We start from the raw sequence: 22,234 nt of genomic DNA, 5'->3' as shown, positions 1-22,234 counted from the left end.
GTAGATTATTGCATTCACAACGTTTATAGTATTGCTAAGTCAACTTCAGACAAAATATTTATGGCGTTTCTATTTAGTTCATGATGTCTGTGTGGTTTATTTGTTTGTTCGTTATTACAAAAGTTGTAACTCAATTTTAACCATCTTTTAATGGAGAGATTTCTATGAACTTTGCAAGGATATTAAATTATTGATCTGTCACAGATGGTGAGTTTGCACGATCGTTTAAATGTGGCAGATGTCTGTCTTTTAAAGGTTGCAAGCTATTGATCACGTTTTAAAACAAATATGTTTGGTGTAGCCTTTGTTTTGTCAACTTCACTTAGTTAGAGCTAATTACTAAAACGTTGAAAATAAAACAAATATAAAATAAAAACTTTATAACAATAAGCTTTTATATACAAGAGAAACTAAAAACCTTACAATATATAGGTATATATATATATATATATATATATATATATATATATATATATATATATATATATATATATATATATATATGTATATGTGTGTGTGTATGTCTGTGTGTGTGTGTGTGTGTGTGTGTGTGTGTATATATATTAAATATAAAACGTTACAAAAACAGGTTTTTTTTTCGACTAGGTGACACATCAAACGTATATTTTGATTCCTCTTGATTTACGTTTTTTCACGATTACAAATCTATACATCGTATATGATAAACTAAAGAGATAAAATATACGTTACTGTTAGGTATATCATAAATTATGTTAACCTGTACCATGCATATGTAAGGGTTTCGTCAATCTTATATCAATTATCGTGCACTTGTAAGTGAAATTATCCATCTGTTATCAGTGCCGGCGTCAGGTTATTTAGCGCCCTATGCAAAACTTATTAAAAGCGCCCCCCCCCCCTTGCAAATTCTTTTATGTCCCCGCATTATCAGAGGCGTAGCGACCCTTCCCGGTGCCCGGGGACATACTTTCAATTTGCACACCCCCCCCCCCCCCCCATCAAACTATTGCTTTGCCCACCCCCCCCCCCCTCAAACTTTCGACTTGTATCCCCCCTGGGGGAAATTTATATAGAAAATATATACTTTTAACAGTATCCGCCCCCCCCCCCCCCCCCGAAAACAGTCTACCGCCCCCCCCCCCCCCCCGAAATTTCAAGTGCCCCCCCCCCCCCCCCCCCGGAGAAAAAAGTCTGGAAGAAACACTGAATGTGTGTGGTCGTTGTCAGGCTTAAAGAGTGTTATTCAGACGCTATTTTTTGTCATCACTGCCTCGCTTTAAGAGCGTTATTCAGAAGCTAATTTGTCTTGTCACTGCCGTGCTTTAAGAGCGTTATTCAGACGCTACTTTATGTCTTCACTGCTTCGCTGCAGACCGTGGTATTGAGCCAGACAAGCATCAACACAATATATTTGTATCAGTGTCTCCGTAAGTTTAACCCTCTCTCACTTGAAGTTATAACCTTATAAAACAGTTGCTTGAATCTAGGGACAGACTATATAGATCTTATTGGTGAATGTACAATACGTTGATATATACTATTAACAGAGAACAAATGTAAGTTGTAAGTTATAAGTTGCCGCGTTGTCAAACCGCAATCGACTTTTATTTTTATATACCGTTGGCCGTAGGCTATATAGATAAGAATCGTCACCCCTCCAGAAATCTATGCTTAAATTAATTGTATATAACGTGTATTAAGTTGTAAACTAAGTTGCTTTGTATTTGAGGTAGAAATTTATTTATGGAAGCTATAATCGCATGTTAATATTTTTGTTTCACTGACCACCCCACTCTTAAGTGGTTTAGACATAGCCTACTTAAAGCCGACGTCAGTCAGATGGGCGTCGGATATAAAATGTTGTGTTATCATGTTCTCGGGAAACGTTGTGTTTGCAAGCATTTTTTTTGCACATTTGGTTGGTTTAAAGTGTGTTCAATTAAATTTAAAACAATATAGACCTATGTATAAGGAAAGTGTGACCTTTAATATAATATATATTTTGTCGTGAATACTAACTTAAGTGATTGAAAATATGTTTACTTTGTATAACGTGTTTTGTATAGATTATCCTAATATACTTGGACACACACACACACACACACACACACACATACAACGGTGAATTTAATATTTTCTTTTTTTTTCTTAATTTCGAATAGCTATTGCTCTACATCAATTAACATTTTTATATAAAAAGTATTTAATGCATTTTGCAGGTTTTATGAAGTCAAGAAAATGAACATAATGAATTTAATTTTGGTTGAAGCTTTTAAATATTCATATGGTGCAAATTCTGCTATCATCTGTTTTTTGCTTTTACTAACAGGTAACAGTTTATCTAAGGTCTATATTTATAAGTTTATTTATGTTTGAAACATTTCCAATCGACAATACGTCTTTATCTTCTAGACTTTATGTCTTCACATCCTTACCTACTACATAATGTCATTTTGTCATTTAACAAACTCATTAATTCAATAAATACTTAAATAGCTTTCAATAAAACCACATTTTTTCTTTAAGTTTAATTTCTTCCGCATATAGATCTAATCTTACTCCAAAATAATTGTAGGTAACATAGTAAAGTCATTGATAATGTAATTGACTCTAAAAGAAATGACAGATGTTTATACTCTGAAATCCGAATGTGATAATCAAAATGTCGCAATGCTTATGGATAATATATCTATTGTATGTTTGGTGAGCATAAACGTTTATTATTTAGGTTTTTTTGTTGTTGTTGTTGTACCCTTCATTAATAATATACAGATTGGTCAGTTTCAAAATAAAAATATTCATCCATGTAGTGGCAAGCGATATATATATATATATATATATATATATATATATATATATATATATATATATATATATATATATATATTGTTACGACTGTGGGGACGTAGATTACAGGGGTAGGGTTGACAATAGACGTGACCCAGACTAAACAGTTCTTGACGAAGACGATTAGCGGAGCACGTGTTACAATTAGATTGTAATTACGGACGACGGCATCAATGGGGGGTAGGTGTAGCAACGATGTCCATGCTATTTGTGGAATACCCAATGAAGCAGACGAAGGGTACGGAGGGAACATTACCTGCAGATTGTGTCACAACAAACAAGACATCACGGAACACAGATCAGCAGCTCATAATGGCTAGCAAACTCAAGGTGCTAAGATGCTTAAAAAATCAAATACAAAATTTAACGATGGTAAAGTGGGTGACAATGTACGCATCCGTTTTCCAGATGTTGACAGAGGTCACGGTGATCCCCGAAGCGTGATTGCAGTTGTCATGAGCGTCGAGGGCGGTTTCTACAAATTAGGAACGGAACATGGTGTTCTAAAACAACTGTATGCTAGAAGTGAGTTTTCAATTCTTCACGAAAAACTGCTCTTATTGTCGTCAGTTGGCAATGAGGAAAAATCACTACGAACCATCGCATCTTCACAATCATTGACTGGGGGCCAAGGCTACACTCGCTGCAATGGCACAACTAAGTGGTCAACAAATCGCTGCAAGTGTAAAAATAACAAGCTGTTATGTAATTCTAAATGCCATAAAAGTTCAACTTGTTGTCACAAATGATGATATTGATAGATTGAGACTATAGTACAATAAAAAATTTGAATGTTTCTGTCATTTACTTTAATTAATAATCAATAAAGACTTAATTTCATGATCCTTATGTAAGCCCTGCTAGGGGGGGATACCTTAAAATCTACCCTTCTAGGCTTATCTAACTAACTACCGTCCGGTCAGTGCAAGCCCGGCTAAACCCAGACTGGTTAATAACCTAACCTTAGTCTAAATAATAAAACTACTAAAAATAAAACAAAAACTTAAACAATATAATAAAATTTATTTAACAAAATAAATATGGAACCAAGCTTATATACAAACTAGAATTTAGGTAAAACAGAACACTGGAGACATAAAAAACAAAAACAGAACTCAACGGAACAAAACACCCAATTTCGGACCACCGTCCTAGAAAGAGGAAAAATAAAACAAATCAATTTAAAATGTAAAAAAAGTTATACACAAGGCAGTAAACTGACACAATTGTCAGCCTAAACAAGAGGCTCTCATAAATGAAAGTAAAATCTACAATAATCCATGACTAAACCCAGGCCATCGTGCTACCACGTGGTCTGGATAAAACAAACATTGAAACTTCTCAAAGTCAAGACTAAATAGATCTAGTATATAGTCACTTTGTATACAAAATAAGCAAACAAAAATACGGAAAACATAATAAAACACTATAAAAATAACCCTACGTTACCATACACCACATAAACGTGACACAGAAACTCTTCAACACACAGGCCTCGACATTCCAGCAGAATGTCCCTCCCTGCCGACACACCACATTCACGAACAAAGAAACCAATACTACGAACAAAGAAACCAATGCTACGCACAAGAAAATAGTCCCTAATACAATAATAAGTAACATTCAGGACATAAAGCAAAGTGGGGCAACAATCCAAAACAAAGTTTGCATAAATAATAACATTAAAATATAAACAAGACACAATAACCAGGCTACAAACCATTGTAAAATCGAAATCATATCAGCGCCATAATAGCGGACTACTTAACTAAAAACCACAACAATCCTCAAAGGAACATAAAAAGCGACATTCGCCTTCTTAGTTACAAATAATTATAATAACAGATAAACACACTCCAGCCGCTCACACTTACGGCATTAAAAAAAAAACAAAATCTGCTCGTGATCTTCTAATTCGGACTTTGGCGGGTCGTCCCTAGCCAGATGATCTTTGGCCGGTCCACCATGGCCAGTCCGCGGACTGGTCGGCCAAAGGCCGAAATCAAGAGCTATTTCAGACTTTGGCTGGTCCACCACGGCCAGTCTGCGGATTGGCCGGCCAAAGGCCGAAATCAAGCAAAGTTTCGGACTTTGGCCGACCTATGGGAGGCGATATTGGCCAATGCGCGGACTGGTCGGCCAAAGGCCGAAATTAAGAGCTATTTCAGACTTTGGCTGGTCCACCACGGCCAGTCTGCGGATTGGCCGGCCAAAGGCCGAAATCAAGCAAAGTTTCGGACTTTGGCCGACCTATGGGAGGCGATATTGGCCAATGCGCGGATTGGCCGGCCAATCCTAGCATTGGCCGACTTCGGGCTTTGACCGTTATATATATATATATATATATATATATATATATATATATATATATATATATATATATATATATATATATATATATATATATATATATATATATATATATATATATATATATATATATATATATATTATTTATATTGTTTCTTGTTGAGGGGGGGGGGGTGACCACACGAAGTACCGCACCGGATGACACCCGACCTAGCGACGCCACTCCTCATTGCTTAAAGAATTGCAAAATCAAATATTTAAAAATATTATAATTCACTTCCTTAACACTAGACACGTTTTTGTGCATGTGTAAATCACAATGTTTAAATTATTGATATACATATTTTTAGTTTAGGTAAGTGGGTCAGACGTTGTTTCGCAAGTGTCCTCTCACATTTTTTAAGATCACATTCATTTAAGATCTAAGTGAATTATTTTTATCTGTAGCGAAAACGTGATGAGACTTTCCCTTAGTATATGTGTTTCTCCTTCCCCCTCTCTCTCTCGTTCGCTCTCTCTCTCTCTCTCTCTCTCTCTCTCTCTCTCTCTCTTTCTCTCAATATCTATATATAATCTTAGGAGAAATGATCTAAGACGGAATAAACCAGACGAAATATCTAAGGAAAAAATGTTTTAACTAATATAACAAAAGATATTCCGTCTAAAATATTTTGTCATTGTATCTTTTGCCCTTATATATTTAGGGCTGAACTACATTTTGTTTATGAGATCTTTGACCCCTGAGATCATTTTTCCTAAAGTAATTTTTGTCTGGGATATTTTGTCTAATTTCTCATGGAACCATAATATGTGTGTATAAGTATCACGGTCAACCTGTAAGAATCAAATTAAACAAACGCTAGTGATAGATTTTTAGTTCTAAAACATTTTATTTATTTTACTCAATACATTCCAGGTTTTACTTTTAATTTAAATATTTTAGAAAATTTACTAAAAAAAGAAGAAATTAGCATGTAAAGCTACTCATACACAACATATGTTATTTAATATGTTTGCCTATATGCAAGTAGGTTTTTAGATAACTATACGTTTTGTGTACGTCCATGCCCACGTCAGGCTGAGTGAGTGGGTGGCGCGAGTTCTTTTGGATTGGACGCGTATGGATTTCTATAATTTTAATTACTTGTGGACCTAATAAATAGATGAACATTAATTACATGAGACATTTTTATTTTAGTTGTACATTAAGGTGTTCTTTTAGTGGTCCGTTAAAGTGTTCTTCTAGTGGTCCATTGAAGAACACGATATAGACAACTGTCCATGTACTTCTTACAAAGTTAACCTCACTACTGACTACGTTGCTTTGAAATAGTTTTTTTTTTAAATGACGCTTAAACATTTTTCTCCTAATTTGCGTCAACGTTCATAATGAAATATGTATGTTCAAATATACATACTTGAACTAAAAATTTAAAATGCAACAATGAAATTATTTCGCTAAATAAAATATTGATTGAAAGTGTATTTGACTCTAACTTATTAAAAGTTTGTTTATTTTAATAAGTCTATGCGAGTTGAAGAGAATATTCACGATAATGTTAGGTACACAATAACATCAATACAACTCATACGATGAAAAATTCACAAACATCCAATAATTTTTAAAGTAAATACGCATCTTGTTTTTAAATAAAATAAACAATTATATACCCTTATTTACGGAATTACGTTCTGAATGAATTTTATTCTTAAACAATGAGTTATCATATTGCTTTTGGCACACTTAAAGCATATGTCGAAGGAAATTCTGTTTCATAAATTTTAATGACCCAAACACATATTGGTACTTATAAGTACCGTTAGAAATGTAGGACATTTTTTACAACAAAAAAAAATTACATAACAGGAACAAACGATACGATTTATTAACTAATAACATGGCAATTATTATAACATTCATTTTTTGTAATTTTGTAAATACAGAACAAAAGTATATTTTGAGTACGATTTTTACTGGATTTTCTATCGGAACACATCTTAGACCTCAAACACAGCAAAAGTTGCCGACATGTCATACTCGCTTATTCTTGTCTGGTGTAGCAATGGTTGCCGGACTGAACATGCTTTTGCCGGAAGCTTCCAATAGCTATTACAATGAGCCGCATAAACAAACAAAAGCCTAGTCATTCGGTACACAACTACTAGTAATACTAGTATAATTGTAGCCTACTAGAATGTTATGACAAGTCTACAATACAGTGTAAATTTTATAAATAGAAATGAGCTCAATGTGTTTAGGATAGCCGTAGTGGACTACTGTTTTCTGTTTACTGATTAAAATTTACCATTTAGATCTATACTAAATGCAGAAGTATAGACTATTACTAGTCTACAGGTATACATTACGTAAGTGCTAGTTATTGTAGGCAAGACAATTTATTGCAGTAAATATAACTAACAAATTAAATCTTACAAATAGAACTAGACTTTGGTATACAAATGAAGTATACTAAACCTAGTAAACGAGCCTGCAACTGCTTCCTTTATTCTTGTAATTCTTTTACTACTAGAAATCAACATTTGATTACAATATTTCTTAGGTAAACCATATGCTAACCTTCTTATAAATGTGTAAATATCATTTTTTGAGTATATTTCGATAATTAGTTATCAAAATAATATGTTTGTTACTCCACATCAAAAATCTGCCATTTCCAAGAAATCCTAAAAATGACCGTGTGCCCTGACGGTACTTATAAGTACACTTGTAAACATCGATCTAATACAAAGACAATTTGATTAAAATTGTTTAACTAGAAGTCAAACGCGTTTGCCTGACTATTGAAGGTGCTAATAAAAAATATTTGGGGTTGAAAAACTTGAAGAATAAGGTAAAACAAAGGGAAATCAGGAACGCGTGTGAGATATGTACTTAACGATTGTGAACTACCGATACAGCAAGACATTGAAAATGGCGCTACACCAGAAATAAATTTTCAAAAACATCGATCCCTCCAACTAACAGCTACTCAGGGGAGATAATACTATTAATTACATCAATCATTTTTAAAATTCGTATTAAATTAAACATAATACAGGCACTTAATTAAAGTGGTACTTAAAAGTACCGTCAGTAGATAAAGGATTAAATTGTTATTTAAGATTTATTTCGCTAGTGACAGTTACGTACTAATTCAGTATCTCCAAATAGTCAGACGAGACCTCCTCGGATGCTGCTGGTTCTGTAAAAAAAAAACACCGATGCATTCTTTTAGTTCATTTTTTAAATATAAATAATAATTAAAACTTAATTCAAATATAAAAGCACACTTTAAAATAGAAAATATGAAGTGAAGGATTTAATTTTCGTATAAAATGTTAAACAAAATAATATGTACCATTAACTACATGTTCATACTGATGTTCGTCCTCATGTGCAGTTCCCGTCCTATCAAAAGCCACGTCGTAAGTATCAGCTTTGTTGTCTTTTCTTTTACACAATTTTCTGAAGTAAATTCAAATAAATCAGTGCGTATTCGAGGAGTAACTTTCTCAGACGAAGAATGAATTGACAAATAAATCTGTTTTGACCTAAGCAGAATATGAGATATTTTATTGTTTAAAATATGATTATGTCTCACTCGATGGGACATATTTATTTAATGTTTATAGATCATTTTAAAGATGTTGTTTCACGAAGTTTTTATGAAAATATTCTGAGAAATGGAATATAAAATTGTTCTAGGCATTTACTATTTTCGTTTATGTGAGCCAGTTTTTAATATCGAATTATAAGAAAATGTTACAAAATAATTTTTTTCCTAGTAAAAATAATAGTAAATAATATTGAGATTGTAAAACATATTAATTTTAGAATGCTCCAAATGGTTGGAAGCATTAGACAGATATATATTAAAAAATTCATTGAAATACTGAACTAAGTTAAAATAATACTTACGGGCGACAGATGAAAATGACACACCCTATGACATTAATTACAATCGATATAGCAGCAATGGCAGTAACACAAATCAGAGCCGTCCTTTCTGTAAAGTAAGAGGTTATATCACCTTAACAGCTGAGAAAACTTGATTTACAAGCTATGTAAAGTCAGCGGTTATATTACCTTCATAGTTAGAAAAAAATGAACATTTGAAAATATCTTAACACTTAAATATCTGCAGTATAAATATATTAAGTTTTAAAATATTTAAAGGATTAAGTTGTGCATCACTTTCATAGTGACAAAATTTAAAAAAAAATTTTTCTTTAATACAATGAATTTTTATTTTCAATTATAATGTAAGATATTAATTTTAAACCTATTCCTTAAATTTATTTTAGTCCTATGAAAAAAAAGGTTTTGTGCGTTCAAATTAGGAGCCTGTTCCTCTTTACTTTCTTGTATACAGAGTATAGATGAAGTATTGTAATCGTGCACAAAAATTACATGAAATTTTGACTGTTTTAGCCGCTTTACAACTCAGTAGCCGAGTATAGGGGACATTTTTAATCAGGCGAAAACTAAAAATCCAGATTTATTAAAATGTTGGCGTTGTATACGTAATCAAGTCAAAAAACTGGGTTTTTGCAATTCTGCCCGTGTGTATGTGTATTTGTGTCTGTGTACCGTTACAACTAGGTTGATGAACTGTACCGAATTTTCAGCGATTTCTGTTAAACAGAAGTGGAACTTATTCTTTTTTCATTTTTTTCAAAAGCCTACGACTTGAGAACAGTTTAAGATGTATGAACGAATTTTCAAATGTAAGTAAGAGATATAATTCTCTCCCTTCTTTCAAATTTTGAGTAATTTCTGTTGACGGGATGTAGTAATTTACGCTATTTCCGATTTCTCAAAAAAAAAAAGATTTTGAATTTATTCAGCACTATTATACACATATTTTTTGCCGTTCACAGGGTACGCAATTCATTTTTTTCTACGAGATTCTATTTCATTTTTAAAAGTTAAGTAATTAAAATTTTTTGCATAAAAATGTTTTAATAACAAGCTTTTATGTAATAATGCACTAAAACGTAGAAACTAAATTATACACTACTATTTAAATAACTATAAAGAAAAGCGTGGGTCACTTTAGGAGACCTTTACTAATATTTAAGAAGATACCCACCTTTTTCTTTATAGTTATTTAAATAGTAGTGTATAGTTTACTTTCTATTCTTTATTGCATTATTACATACAAGCTTGTTATTAAAACGTTTTTTATTATATTTTTCAGTACTTTAAATTTTTTGAATTTACAATAGCGTTCAATGATTAAAAACCATTGCCCACCTAACGAACGTGATGACGCGTATTGAATAGGTGCCAAATAGTTTGATGAGACAGCATACTAATTTGGACAAAATTTGAATTAATTCATAAAAAAGTAATTAGGCATCCAATTAAGTCAAATTTAATGCCATGTTGCACAGAGGCGTAGCTAGGGGGGGGCGGGGGGGGCGGCCGCCCCGGGCGCCGACCCTATAGGGGCGCCAAAAGGGGTGGGAAAATTTTTTTAAAGCTGATTTTATGCTGCAGTTTTGAATTATAAACTGTCTAAGTTAAGAAATGTAATGGCTACACGCCTTTACATACTGATTTAACTGTTTTCTACCTTGATTTCTTAATGTAAAACATACTCTTAAGAAACAGTGACCGGCAAAACCGCTTTGAAGCTTTTCCTAGATGGGGGGGGGGGCGCTTTTTCGAGACTTAAAACGGAAGAATTTACACTAGATTGTTGAGTCGATAAACGTTACCGCTATTAAAAGAAACCAATTGTATTAAAACGTATTGTACGATTGTTGAACTGTAAAATATGTTAGTGACTTTTATCAAGATGGTGCAGGGGGGCGCTTTTAGGCTAAATAAAATAGCAAAATTACACAGGATTCTGAGTAAACAACCTTTAGCTCTCAGAAAGAAACGAATTGTACTGTGCATTGTATAATTGTGTAACATTTTTAAAAAAAGTTAGTTACGTTAAAAACCGCTCTACAAACTTTGTCCAAGATGGTTGTGATGAGTGTGTGTGGGGGGCGCTTTTTTCGCTAACAAAAATCGCAAGTATTTGTACTGGATTGGTGAGTAGATAACTCTCTTAACACTTAGTAAAGAAACCAAGTGTATTAACGCGTAATGTACAATTTCACTAGCCAGTTTTGTTAAAAAAAAAGACGCGACTAGTTCTTTGTAAGATTCTTACGATTCTCTCAACTTCAACGTGAGAGATCAGATACTTTTGATTGATTGCATTACATTTTACCTGGATCACTGAACTATATTAAAGAGAACTAAATATCACGGATTCTTGAATCCCTAAGCCACTAACCACCACTTTTTTCCATGCTCTTATTTCATTCTCCACTGTCTGTAATCTAGCTCCAAGCCATACAGTAAAAGAGACCACATTTAGTTATAGATCCTGATTGAATTTTTTTGACAATGCATTTGAATTCTACATTTTCTTAGAGCGTTAAAACGCGTTTTATTGCTGCTGATTATAATCAGAACGTCATGGGCTATCATTAAATTGATTGTTACTGCTTCTTCAATCAATACAATTAGTTCTGCATTTGTTGTTGACGTTGTGCGAGCAGTGTTTCTTCCAGACTTTTTTCTCCGGGGGGGCACTTGAAATTTTCGAGGGGGGGGCGGTAGACTTTCTTCGGGGGGGGGGGGGGGCGGACACTGTTAAACGTATATATGTTCTATATATAAATTATATAAATTTCATTTCGTTCGAGGGGGGGGGGGCGGTAAAAATTTTTCGGGGGGCTTCGCCCCCCCCCCCCCCCCGAAGAGATGCCTGGAAGAAACTCTGCGTGCGAGAAGGCAGGGCAAATCTGCGAAATCCAAGACTACGAGCTGTTAACATCCGTTGGATTCCAGTTTGTTTTCTCTAGCTTGTTTTGTCATACCATCAACCAATCAACGAAATACCCATGTCGTATTCCAATGTGACCAATAAATATTTCTGATAACTTCTTCTTGTATGTCACTTGTGTGTCCTTACTCTAACAAACTTCGAATCCAACTATGTATTATATCACAACAGAGATCGTTCCAAAACTAGAACATAAAAGGCTGGTCTAAACATATTAGCGTTAGCTACAAACTACCCTCTAACACAGATCAGGCTTATTTTTTTTTACTGACATTACTAATCTTTCGCAAAAAAAATTAAACGCATCTTAATGGGAATTAAATTGTCGTAAAGTTTTAAGGAATGAAAATCATACAATGTAATTATTAAACCTTGTCCGGACTGTAGCATACACGCTTACACACACGCTTACACACACAAATACACTCTTACCCACACACAAGCTTATATATAAACACACTATCACACACACATAATTATACACACACACACATGTATATATATATATATATATATATATATATATATATATATATATATATATATATATATATATATATATATATATATATATATATATATATATATATATATATATATATATATAAAAGCGGGGGGGGGCGCCAAATTGAAAGTTCGCCCCGGGCGCCGGGAAGGGTCGCTACGCCTCTGATGTTGCATTGTCTTCATGTCTTGACCCACGTGCAAACGTGGAAACAAATCTGGTAGCTAGAAGTGTAATAAATTTCGCTCGGGCGTTTCGTTCTAGACAGACAGACTGACGACAGAGGAAGCAAGTTAAATAAAAGCTTGTAAAAATGGATTAAATTATGTCTATATCCCGAGTTGCCATCCCGCGTAGTGTTTTATAAGAATATTCAAGTAATTTTAAGGGAGATCACTCCCGCTTTATTTTAAAATTTCTACCCATATTTGACTTGTATTTACATTACATTTAATCAGTATATAATTTGAACAAGAATAAAGATTACAAAAATCAGTATACAAACTTGTTTATTACCTGTCTTTGTGTTTTCAGTAGTTTCTTCACTTGTACTATTGGTAGATGTAACTAAATAGTGGTTGAAAAAAAGCAATTATTATTGTATAATAATTATTTAAACGCGAAATAATTGATATATTTGAGTATTTTTTAAACAATAATCGCTTATGCGGCTAAAAAACTTCTAGAAACACCAGTATTATAGACAATAAATTAGTATATGTAAAACATATGTATTTAAATACGAATATATATATATATATATATATATATATATATATATATATATATATATATATATATATATATACATATATACCTAACTATATATCAATAAACAGAGGCATATATGTATATACTAGGCATACTGCCTAGCTTGGCTTAGGTTTTCGGAGAACTTTTGAGAATTTGAATGATTAGCTAGTTGGTGATAGACTGTTATTTGTACTGCTAAGGACTTAATTTTAAACAGTCTGAGTAATTTAATGTCATAGAAACATTGGTGGAATATTTGCAAACTTATTACTCGCAAGGTAATTAGAACTGCAAACGCTTCGTTTATAGTATAAATCTAATATTTTATTAAATTTACTTTCGTAATTAATTTTTACAATTAAAGTACAAAACATAACTTTAGTTATAACTAAATATCTATATAAACGAATACTATACTTCGTGATTTTTTTTTCTTTAAAATAGTATAAAAATTATGTAAAAATTATTATTTTCGAAAGTTACCTCCCCTGTACATGGACTAAATGACGTAGCCTTTGTTAACTTTTTCACAAACAATTGTTTATATTAAGAAAATACGGCATCTGGACAAATCTAACGACCCTAAGGTTTTTTCCGAAGGGAATAGTTATTTTGGTACCCTCCAAACTCGGTCTACGACATCACCAAATAGTAGGGGGACCGTTCGTCAATTTATTTACATATATCTCATATAATAAGAATTTCATTCGCGGTCATTTTTAGCCCTCATTGAGGGTTTTCATTCTGACCAACAGTTTTTCCATACGGCATAGTCATCTATAGAGGTGTATGCTAAAAAATATTCAGATATGCAGAGGTTAAATACCCTGAAAATAGTTGAAATTACACTTTTTCACATAAAATACAAAGATTATATAGGGAAATACCACTGGTCAGTTTTGACCCATTTCTAGATTTTTCCCGGATATGGCGAGTTTTTTCTGACACCCTTTGACTTTCTTCTACGACCTCACAAAATATCGAGGAGGATCGTTCGGCAAACGTTTTTTTCTTGTTATATGGCTCATATATAGAGAATTTCATTCGCGGTCATTTTTTAGCCCTTGTCGAGAGCGTTGAGTCGAACCGACAGTTTTTCCAAACGGTCTAGCCATTTATAGAGGGGCATGTAAAAAAAATATTAGCCAGATGTACAGAACGGAAACACCCAAATATCTTTGTTGAAACTGCCCTCTGTTTTTCCCATAAAATACAAAGATAATATCGGGAAATACGACTGGTCAGTTTTTACCACTTTTCGAAGTTTTTCCAGATATGGCGAGTTTATGACAACCCTAGGTGTTCTTCTACCACCTCACAAAATATCAAGGGGGGTCGTTCGGCAAAAAAACTTATTCGTTATTTAGCTCAAATGAGGAGAATTTCACTCGATGTATAGGGAAAGTCTTGTAATCGTGCAAAAACAAATCGAGATTTTTACAAATCTCGACGTATTACACCTCACTGAAACGGAAAAAAACATAATTTTGCAATCTTGTCCGTATGTCTGAGTGTCTGTGTGTGTGTATGTGTGTGTAAACACGATAACTTGAGTACCGATTCAGCTAGGTTGATGAAATTTCATATATAAGTATTTTATCAAAATCGAAAATCCGTATCAACTTTTGAGCGATTTACGATAACCGGAAGTGGTACTTTTTCTACTTTGAATTTTTCAAAAGCCTATAACTTGAGTACTATTTGGGGTCGGCGTGGTCGAGTCGGTAAAGCTCATGGTTGCAAAACCGAAAAGTCTCGAGTTCGAACCCTCGGGCAGATGAGGCTCGTTAGCTGGGGACAGCCACTCTTCTAGGAGAGACAACTCCAATATTAAACAACTGCTGCCTTGTAGTTTGTTCTTGGTTGGACAAAGGCTATGGAAGCAAAATCCAAAAAGAAAAGCAGGCTGAAATCGGAGTCAATGGCCTCAATGGCGCATAACCAGTTGACACGTAACGCTTAATTGTGTTGGAGGCGTGGTCGAGTCGAATCTCGATCACCTTCAACACTAATAATTAAGAACGAAGAAGAAGAAGAAGAAGAAGAGTACTATTTCAGATAGATAATCGAAATTTCACATGTAAGTAAAAGATCTAATTCTCTACATTCTTTCAAATTTTGAGTACTTTCCTTTGAACGGAAGTAGTAATTTACGCTAATTTCCGATTTCTAAAAAAACCGCATGTGAATTTATAAAGTACTAATAATATTCCGCACTACTATACACATCTTTATTCGGCGTTCGCTTGGTGCGCAATTCTTTTTTTTATGAGATTCTATTCTATTTTAAAAAGTTTAAGTATTTAAAATGGATTAAAAATCATAACTATATCCCGAGTTCCCATCCTCTGTTGTTTTATATAAGAATATTCGAGAAATTTTAGGGGAGATCACTCCCGGTTTATTTTAAATTTACAATAGAGTTCCATGATTAAAAACCATTGCGCACCTAACGAACGTGATGAATCGTGTTTAATAGTGCCGAAGAGTTTAATGAGACAGCCTACTAATTTGGACAAAATTTGAATTAATTAATAAAATAGAAATTAGGAATCAAATTAAGTCAAATGTAATGCCATGTTGCATTGTCTTCATGTCTTGACCCACGTGCCAACGTTGAAACAAATCTGGTAGCTAGAAGTGTACTAAATTTCGCTCGGGCGTTACGTTCTAGACAGACAGACTGGCGACAGAGGAAGCAAGTTAAATAAAAGCTTGTAAAAAAATTGCATAAAAAACGTTTTAATAACAAGCTTTTATGTACTAATGCACTAAAAAGTAGAAAATAAATTATAGACTACTATTTAAATAAATATAAAGAAAAGCGTGGGTCACTTTAGTATCTATTAGATACCTTCACTAATGTTTAGGAAGAGACCCACGCTTTTCTTTATAGTTATTTAAATAGTAGTCTATAATTTATTTTCTAGTTTCTAGTGCATTAGTACATAAAAGCTTGTTATTAAAACGTTTTTTTATGAAAAAAAAATTCAGTACCTTACATGTTTTATTTACAATAGAGTTACATGACTAAAAACCATTGCGCGCCTACTGAACGTGATGTCGCGCCTACTGAACGTGATGGCGCAGCTATTGAACGTGATGACGCGTGTGCTGTGGTTGGATAAGCATGCCTACTAATTCGGTCCAAATTTTAATTAATTCATAAAAAATTAATTAGGCATCCAATTAAGTCAAATTTAGTTTCAGATTGCATTGTCTTCATGTCTTGACCCACGTGCCAAATGTGAATCGTATTGGTCAAGTAGAAGTTTCCGAATTTTCACTCCTGCGTTTCGATCTAGACTGACGACAGACAGACTGTCGACAGAGGAAGTTAGTTAAATAAAAGCTTGTAAAAATGGATTAAATTATGTCTATATCCCGAGTTGCCATCCCGCGTAGTGTTTTATAAGAATATTCGAGAATGTTTGAGGGAGATCACTCCCGCTTTATTTAAAAACGTCTACCCATATTTGACTTGTATTTACATTACATTTGATCATTATATAATTTGAACAAGAATAAAGATTACAAAAATCAGTATACAAACTTGTTTATTACCTGTCTTTGTGTTTTCAGTAGTTTCTTCACTTGTACTATTGGTAGATGTAACTAAATAGTGGTTAAGAAAAAAGATATTATTGTATAGTAATTATTTAAACGCGAAATAATTGATACATTTGAGTATTTTTAAACAATAATTGCCAACAACACAATAATTGCTAAAAAAAAATTTAGAAACACCAGTATTATAGACTCTAAAGTAATATATGTAAAACATATGTATGTAAATACGAATATATATATATATATATATATATATATATATATATATATATATATATATATATATATTTATATATATATATATATATATAATATCTAACTATATATCAATACACAGACGCATATATGTATATAATAGGCATACTGCCTAGCTTGGCTTAGGTTTTCAGAGAACTTTTGAGAATTTGAATGATAGCTAGTTGGTGATAGGCTGTTATTTGTAGTGCTCAGGGCCTAATTTTAAACAGTCTTAGTAATAAATGTCAAGGAAACATTGGTGGAATAATTGCAAACTTATTACTCGCAAGGTAATTAGAACTGCAAAGGCTTCGTTAATAGTATCAATCTAATATTTTATTTAATTAACTTTCGCAATTAATTTTTACAATTAAAGTACAAAACATAACTTTAAGGGGGAAGGCTCCGGTAAAAAAAACTTTTTTAATACTTGTTAGAAAAACGTTATTTCTTTACAGCTTTATTATGGGTTCCCAGAAAGAACCGCAACGGAAAAAAGCGCAACGGAAAAAAGCGCAAATCAAAAAGCGCAACGGAAATAAGCGCACACGGAAAAAAGCGCAAAGAGAAAAAAGCGCACACAGAAAAAAGCGCAAAGAGAAAAAAGCGCAAACGGAAAAAAGCGCAAAGAGAAAAAAGCGCACACAGAAAAAAGCGCAAACAGAAAAAAGCGCAAACGGAAAAAAGCGCAAAGAGAAAAAAGCGCACACGGAAAAAAGCGCAAAGAGAAAAAAGCGCAAACAGAAAAAAGCGCAAAGAGAAAAAAGCGCACACAGAAAAAAGCGCAAACAGAAAAAAGCGCAAACGGAAAAAAGCGCAAAGAGAAAAAAGCGCACACGGAAAAAAGCGCAAACAGAAAAAAGCGCACACGGAAAAAAGCGCAAACGGAAAAAAGCGCAAACGGAAAAAAGCGCAAACAGAAAAAAGCGCAAACGGAAAAAAGCGCAAACAGAAAAAAGCGCACACAGAAAAAAGCGCAAACAGAAAAAAGCGCAAACGGAAAAAAGCGCAAACAGAAAAAAGCGCACACAGAAAAAAGCGCAAACGGAAAAAAAGCGCAAACAGAAACAGAAAAATGCGCAACCAGAAAAAACACAACGAAAAATGTGCAAAAGAGAAATTTAGCACAAAGACCATATGGACTAGATGACACATTTATACATGACTGTTAGGGCTGCTGTGAGAGTGTCGTGTTTGATCACGTGATCTACTACCATTTAAAGCGTACCACTACCATCTGCATTCCCATCACCACGATACAGGCGATAATCACTTTACACAATGCCTATTATTTTCTTGGTCAATAATTATTCAACTACTATTCTCGTATAAACATAAAACTATCGACATTACACGAAGTATCTTTCACATTCTCCCTAGTCCGAACTACCTAGCTTGCATACTATAACAACCCGTTCCTATGGCAAAACTTCACTCTCTTTCATCCGCGTCATCAAACATGCATTCGTCATATCTCTCGTAACAACATTCATTCGCACCAAAATAACAATTTTGTATTTAATATTTTTTCACATTATGACGCACCTACCTACCTACCTACTACCCACCTACCCACCTACCTACCTACCTAACTATCCACCTACCCACCTACCCACCTACCCGCCTACATACTTACCAAACTACCCACCAAAAAAGTATCGGCGAAGTTCGTAAGTTTCGTAAACTGTACTAGACATCTTTTTTTTAATGAAAATTCATTGACATCATTGACATATGTTACATATATGTTACATTTTGCGACAACCTTAATTAGTGCGTTGGGCTTGTATGAAAACTCACTTCGAACTAACTCAATTACATGCTATTTATTTTAACATTACACGGTAAGCGTCACCCAACTGTTGTGATGTGAGGCGAGGACAGGTTCGACAATAAACCAACACGAAAGTACGAAAGAGACAAAGATTGCCTATTAGAGAATGGACCCCTTAACTTTCCTAACCCCACCATTTATTATACACTACCTAACCTCTAAATTTACTGCGCTAAATGTCACTTCCCTCCCAATCGTTCCTATTCTATAGAATTGTGTATACTATTTATTTACATTCTTTAATCTCAATATAACTAAAATAGACTTTTGTTTGAAGGGTAATGAAAACATGTAAACAAAAGGGACGCCACTCTAAATCTATGCGAATACTTATATGCAGTGTGGGTGGGTGGGTAGATGTGTGGATGGGTGGATGTGTCGGTGGGTGGATGGATGTGTGGGTGGGTGGATGGATGGGTGTGTGGGTGGGTGGGTGGATGTGTGGATGGGTGGGTGGATGTGTGGATGGGTGGGTGGATGTGTGGATGGGTGGGTGGATGTGTGGGTGGGTGGGTGGGTGGATGTGTGGGTGGGTGGATGGATGGGTGTGTGGGTGGGTGGATGGATGTGTGGGTGAGTGGTACGCTTTAAATGGTAGTAGATCACGTGATCAAACACGACACTCTCACAGCAGCCCTAACAGTCATGTATAAATGTGTCATCTAGTCCATATGGTCTTTGTGCTAAATTTCTCGTTTGCACATTTTTCGTTGTGTTTTTTCTGGTTGCGCATTTTTCTCTTTCTGTTTGCGCTTTTTTACGTTTGCGCTTTTTTCTGTGTGCGCTTTTTTCTGTTTGCGCTTTTTTCCGTTTGCGCTTTTTTCTGTTTGCGCTTTTTTCTGTGTGCGCTTTTTTCTGTTTGCGCTTTTTTCCGTTTGCGCTTTTTTCTGTTTGCGCTTTTTTCCGTTTGCGCTTTTTTCCGTTTGCGCTTTTTTCCGTGTGCGCTTTTTTCTGTTTGCGCTTTTTTCCGTGTGCGCTTTTTTCTCTTTGCGCTTTTTTCCGTTTGCGCTTTTTTCTGTTTGCGCTTTTTTCTGTGTGCGCTTTTTTCTCTTTGCGCTTTTTTCTGTTTGCGCTTTTTTCTCTTTGCGCTTTTTTCCGTGTGCGCTTTTTTCTCTTTGCGCTTTTTTCCGTTTGCGCTTTTTTCTGTTTGCGCTTTTTTCTGTGTGCGCTTTTTTCTCTTTGCGCTTTTTTCCGTTTGCGCTTTTTTCTCTTTGCGTTTTTTTCTGTGTGCGCTTTTTTCTCTTTGCGCTTTTTTCCGTGTGCGCTTATTTCCGTTGCGCTTTTTGTTTTGCGCTTTTTTCCGTTGCGCTTTTTTCCGTTGCGGTTCTTTCCGGCCACCTTTATTATGATACATCCGCATATGCATTTCCACTAAAAAAAAATTGGTGGAAAAATCTTGGTAACTATGACAACGGCGGCCATCTTGAAAAATTAACCCCTTCGTAGGTTTTCCACCATTTATAAAATATTACATTTTAAGCCCAATAAACAATCAATTCATAATCTTCTTCCATATTTTGGGGCAATCAGCTAAAAATTTTAAGTGCATATCTTCAAACTAATTTTTTATGAATTTTCAAAATTTGTGTCCGTTCAAAACACTTAACTTTGGGGAACTTTGGGGCATTAAAACTAGTGTGATGAACGCAGCAAATTTTGAAAATATTTATATTATCCACAAAACTGTCATTAACAGTATCAGGATCTTCAATTCCTAAGAGTTTAAGTTTTTTAACGTATTTTTCCTTTTCCGCGGGGGCGGGTCTTTACATACAGTGAACGCGTCCAGCGCTGGTGAACAGTGATTGTGTTTACGTCTGGTGTACACCACTGTGGCGGCGGACGCAGGTATCACGTGATTTAGGTCACGTGTTTGCAAGGACTCTATTATGGTCTTTATCCATGCTAAAGTGTACACAACATAAATTTTCTTTAAACGTCCATGAAAAAATATCTAATGCTAAGAACGCTATAAAATCAATAAAAATGTAATTTAATTTTAAAAGAATATATAAAACTAATATAGGGCCTACTAACTGTCTGTCTGTCTGTCTATCTGTCCGTCCGTCCTTCCGTCGGTCCGTCCGGCTGTCTGTCTGTCTGTCTGCCTGTCTGTCTATCCGTCTATCCATCCGTCCATTTTATCCATCCATTCATCCATCCATCCGTCCATCCATCCATCCGTCCGTCTGTCATTCCGCCCGTCTGGAGGGAGGGACGGAAGGACGGACGGATGGTCCGTCCTTCCGTACCTCCCTCCATCCGTCCTTCCGTCCCTCCCTCCATCCGTCCATCCGTCCCTCCCTCCCTCCACCCCTCCATCCTTCCATCTATCCCTTCACCCCCCATTCCTCCATCCCTCCATACCACCATCCATCTCTCTCTCTCTCTCTCTCTCTGTATATATATATATATATATATATATATATATATATATATATATATATATATATATATATATATATATATATATTCAGAATGTAAGAGAGATAAGGATAGAAATATAATTGAAATTCAAAGATAAAGTTACAAAGAACATATAGGCATCCATCGGCCCATGTAGTTCCAACTGGGTTCGAAACTGAACACTGAATGCACATAATGTCTGTAGCTTTCTTTAAAGATTTTATGGTCAACGTTTTGTCCCCATCACTAAACACAAACTTTGTCTTGTCTGAAATATAGTAATAAAAAATGCAAATGTAAAGCATCCAAATAAATTTTAAAAATAACAAAATGGCAAATTCAGAGCACCAATTTTAACTCGCTTTACATATAATCTTTTTTATTGTAATTTAATGCAGGTTATAAATATCAAAGACAAGTTAATTCGTTATTAGAAAATTTTTGAATTTTTTTATTTAGTTGTGTATGTATAAGATAGGGTACTTAAGGGAAAATTTTTGCATGTAGGCCTACCAGCTAGAAAAACCGCTAGAAATGTTGTTTTTAAGTGTTTTTTTTTATGGTGAAACACCATTAAATTTAGCAATAATTTATATGGAATTTCGCAATACCAAATTTTGAAAATTGAAAAAAAATAATTTCTAGAGTGTTTTCTGTTACAAAATCTAGCCAGCTGACTCTATTAGTGTTAGTTAAAGAAAGACCAATGGATATATAGCCGATATATATGTTAGTTTATGAAATTTTAGAACTCCATAAAATGTTATTTTTCAAGATGGCCGCCGTTGCCATGGCAACCGTATTTTCAAAAGAGTCCCTGACGTTTGCAAATATTTTCCTTTAAGTACCCTAACTTAGATATATACAAATAAATCAATTAAACGTTTTAATTAAGAAGTTTTTTTAAGGAGCTTACCCGCTTAATTTATTGTTGACCAA

At 34.2% G+C, this 22,234-nt stretch overlaps 1 protein-coding gene across 1 annotated transcript; it reads right to left on the bottom strand.

The window, feature by feature from the left end:
- Positions 1–7,196: 7,196 nt before the first annotated feature.
- Positions 7,197–21,558, bottom strand: LOC131942193 (uncharacterized). Its single transcript, XM_059301927.1, has 6 exons — positions 21,420–21,558; positions 16,813–16,863; positions 13,012–13,062; positions 9,059–9,146; positions 8,499–8,605; positions 7,197–8,342 (listed from the first exon to the last, which is right to left on the bottom strand). Exons 1-6 carry the CDS (start codon positions 21,487–21,489, stop codon positions 8,290–8,292), a joined length of 420 nt encoding a protein of 139 aa, XP_059157910.1. The 5' UTR covers positions 21,490–21,558; the 3' UTR covers positions 7,197–8,289.
- Between the last annotated feature and the right edge of the window lie 676 nt (positions 21,559–22,234).

The sequence above is a fragment of the Physella acuta genome, unplaced genomic scaffold (assembly GCF_028476545.2).
Source record: "Physella acuta isolate Inbredline_101_S28 unplaced genomic scaffold, ASM2847654v3 ptg000393l, whole genome shotgun sequence".
NCBI classification, from domain to species: domain Eukaryota; kingdom Metazoa; phylum Mollusca; class Gastropoda; family Physidae; genus Physella; species Physella acuta.
This window is presented reverse-complemented; position numbering and strand designations above follow the sequence as displayed.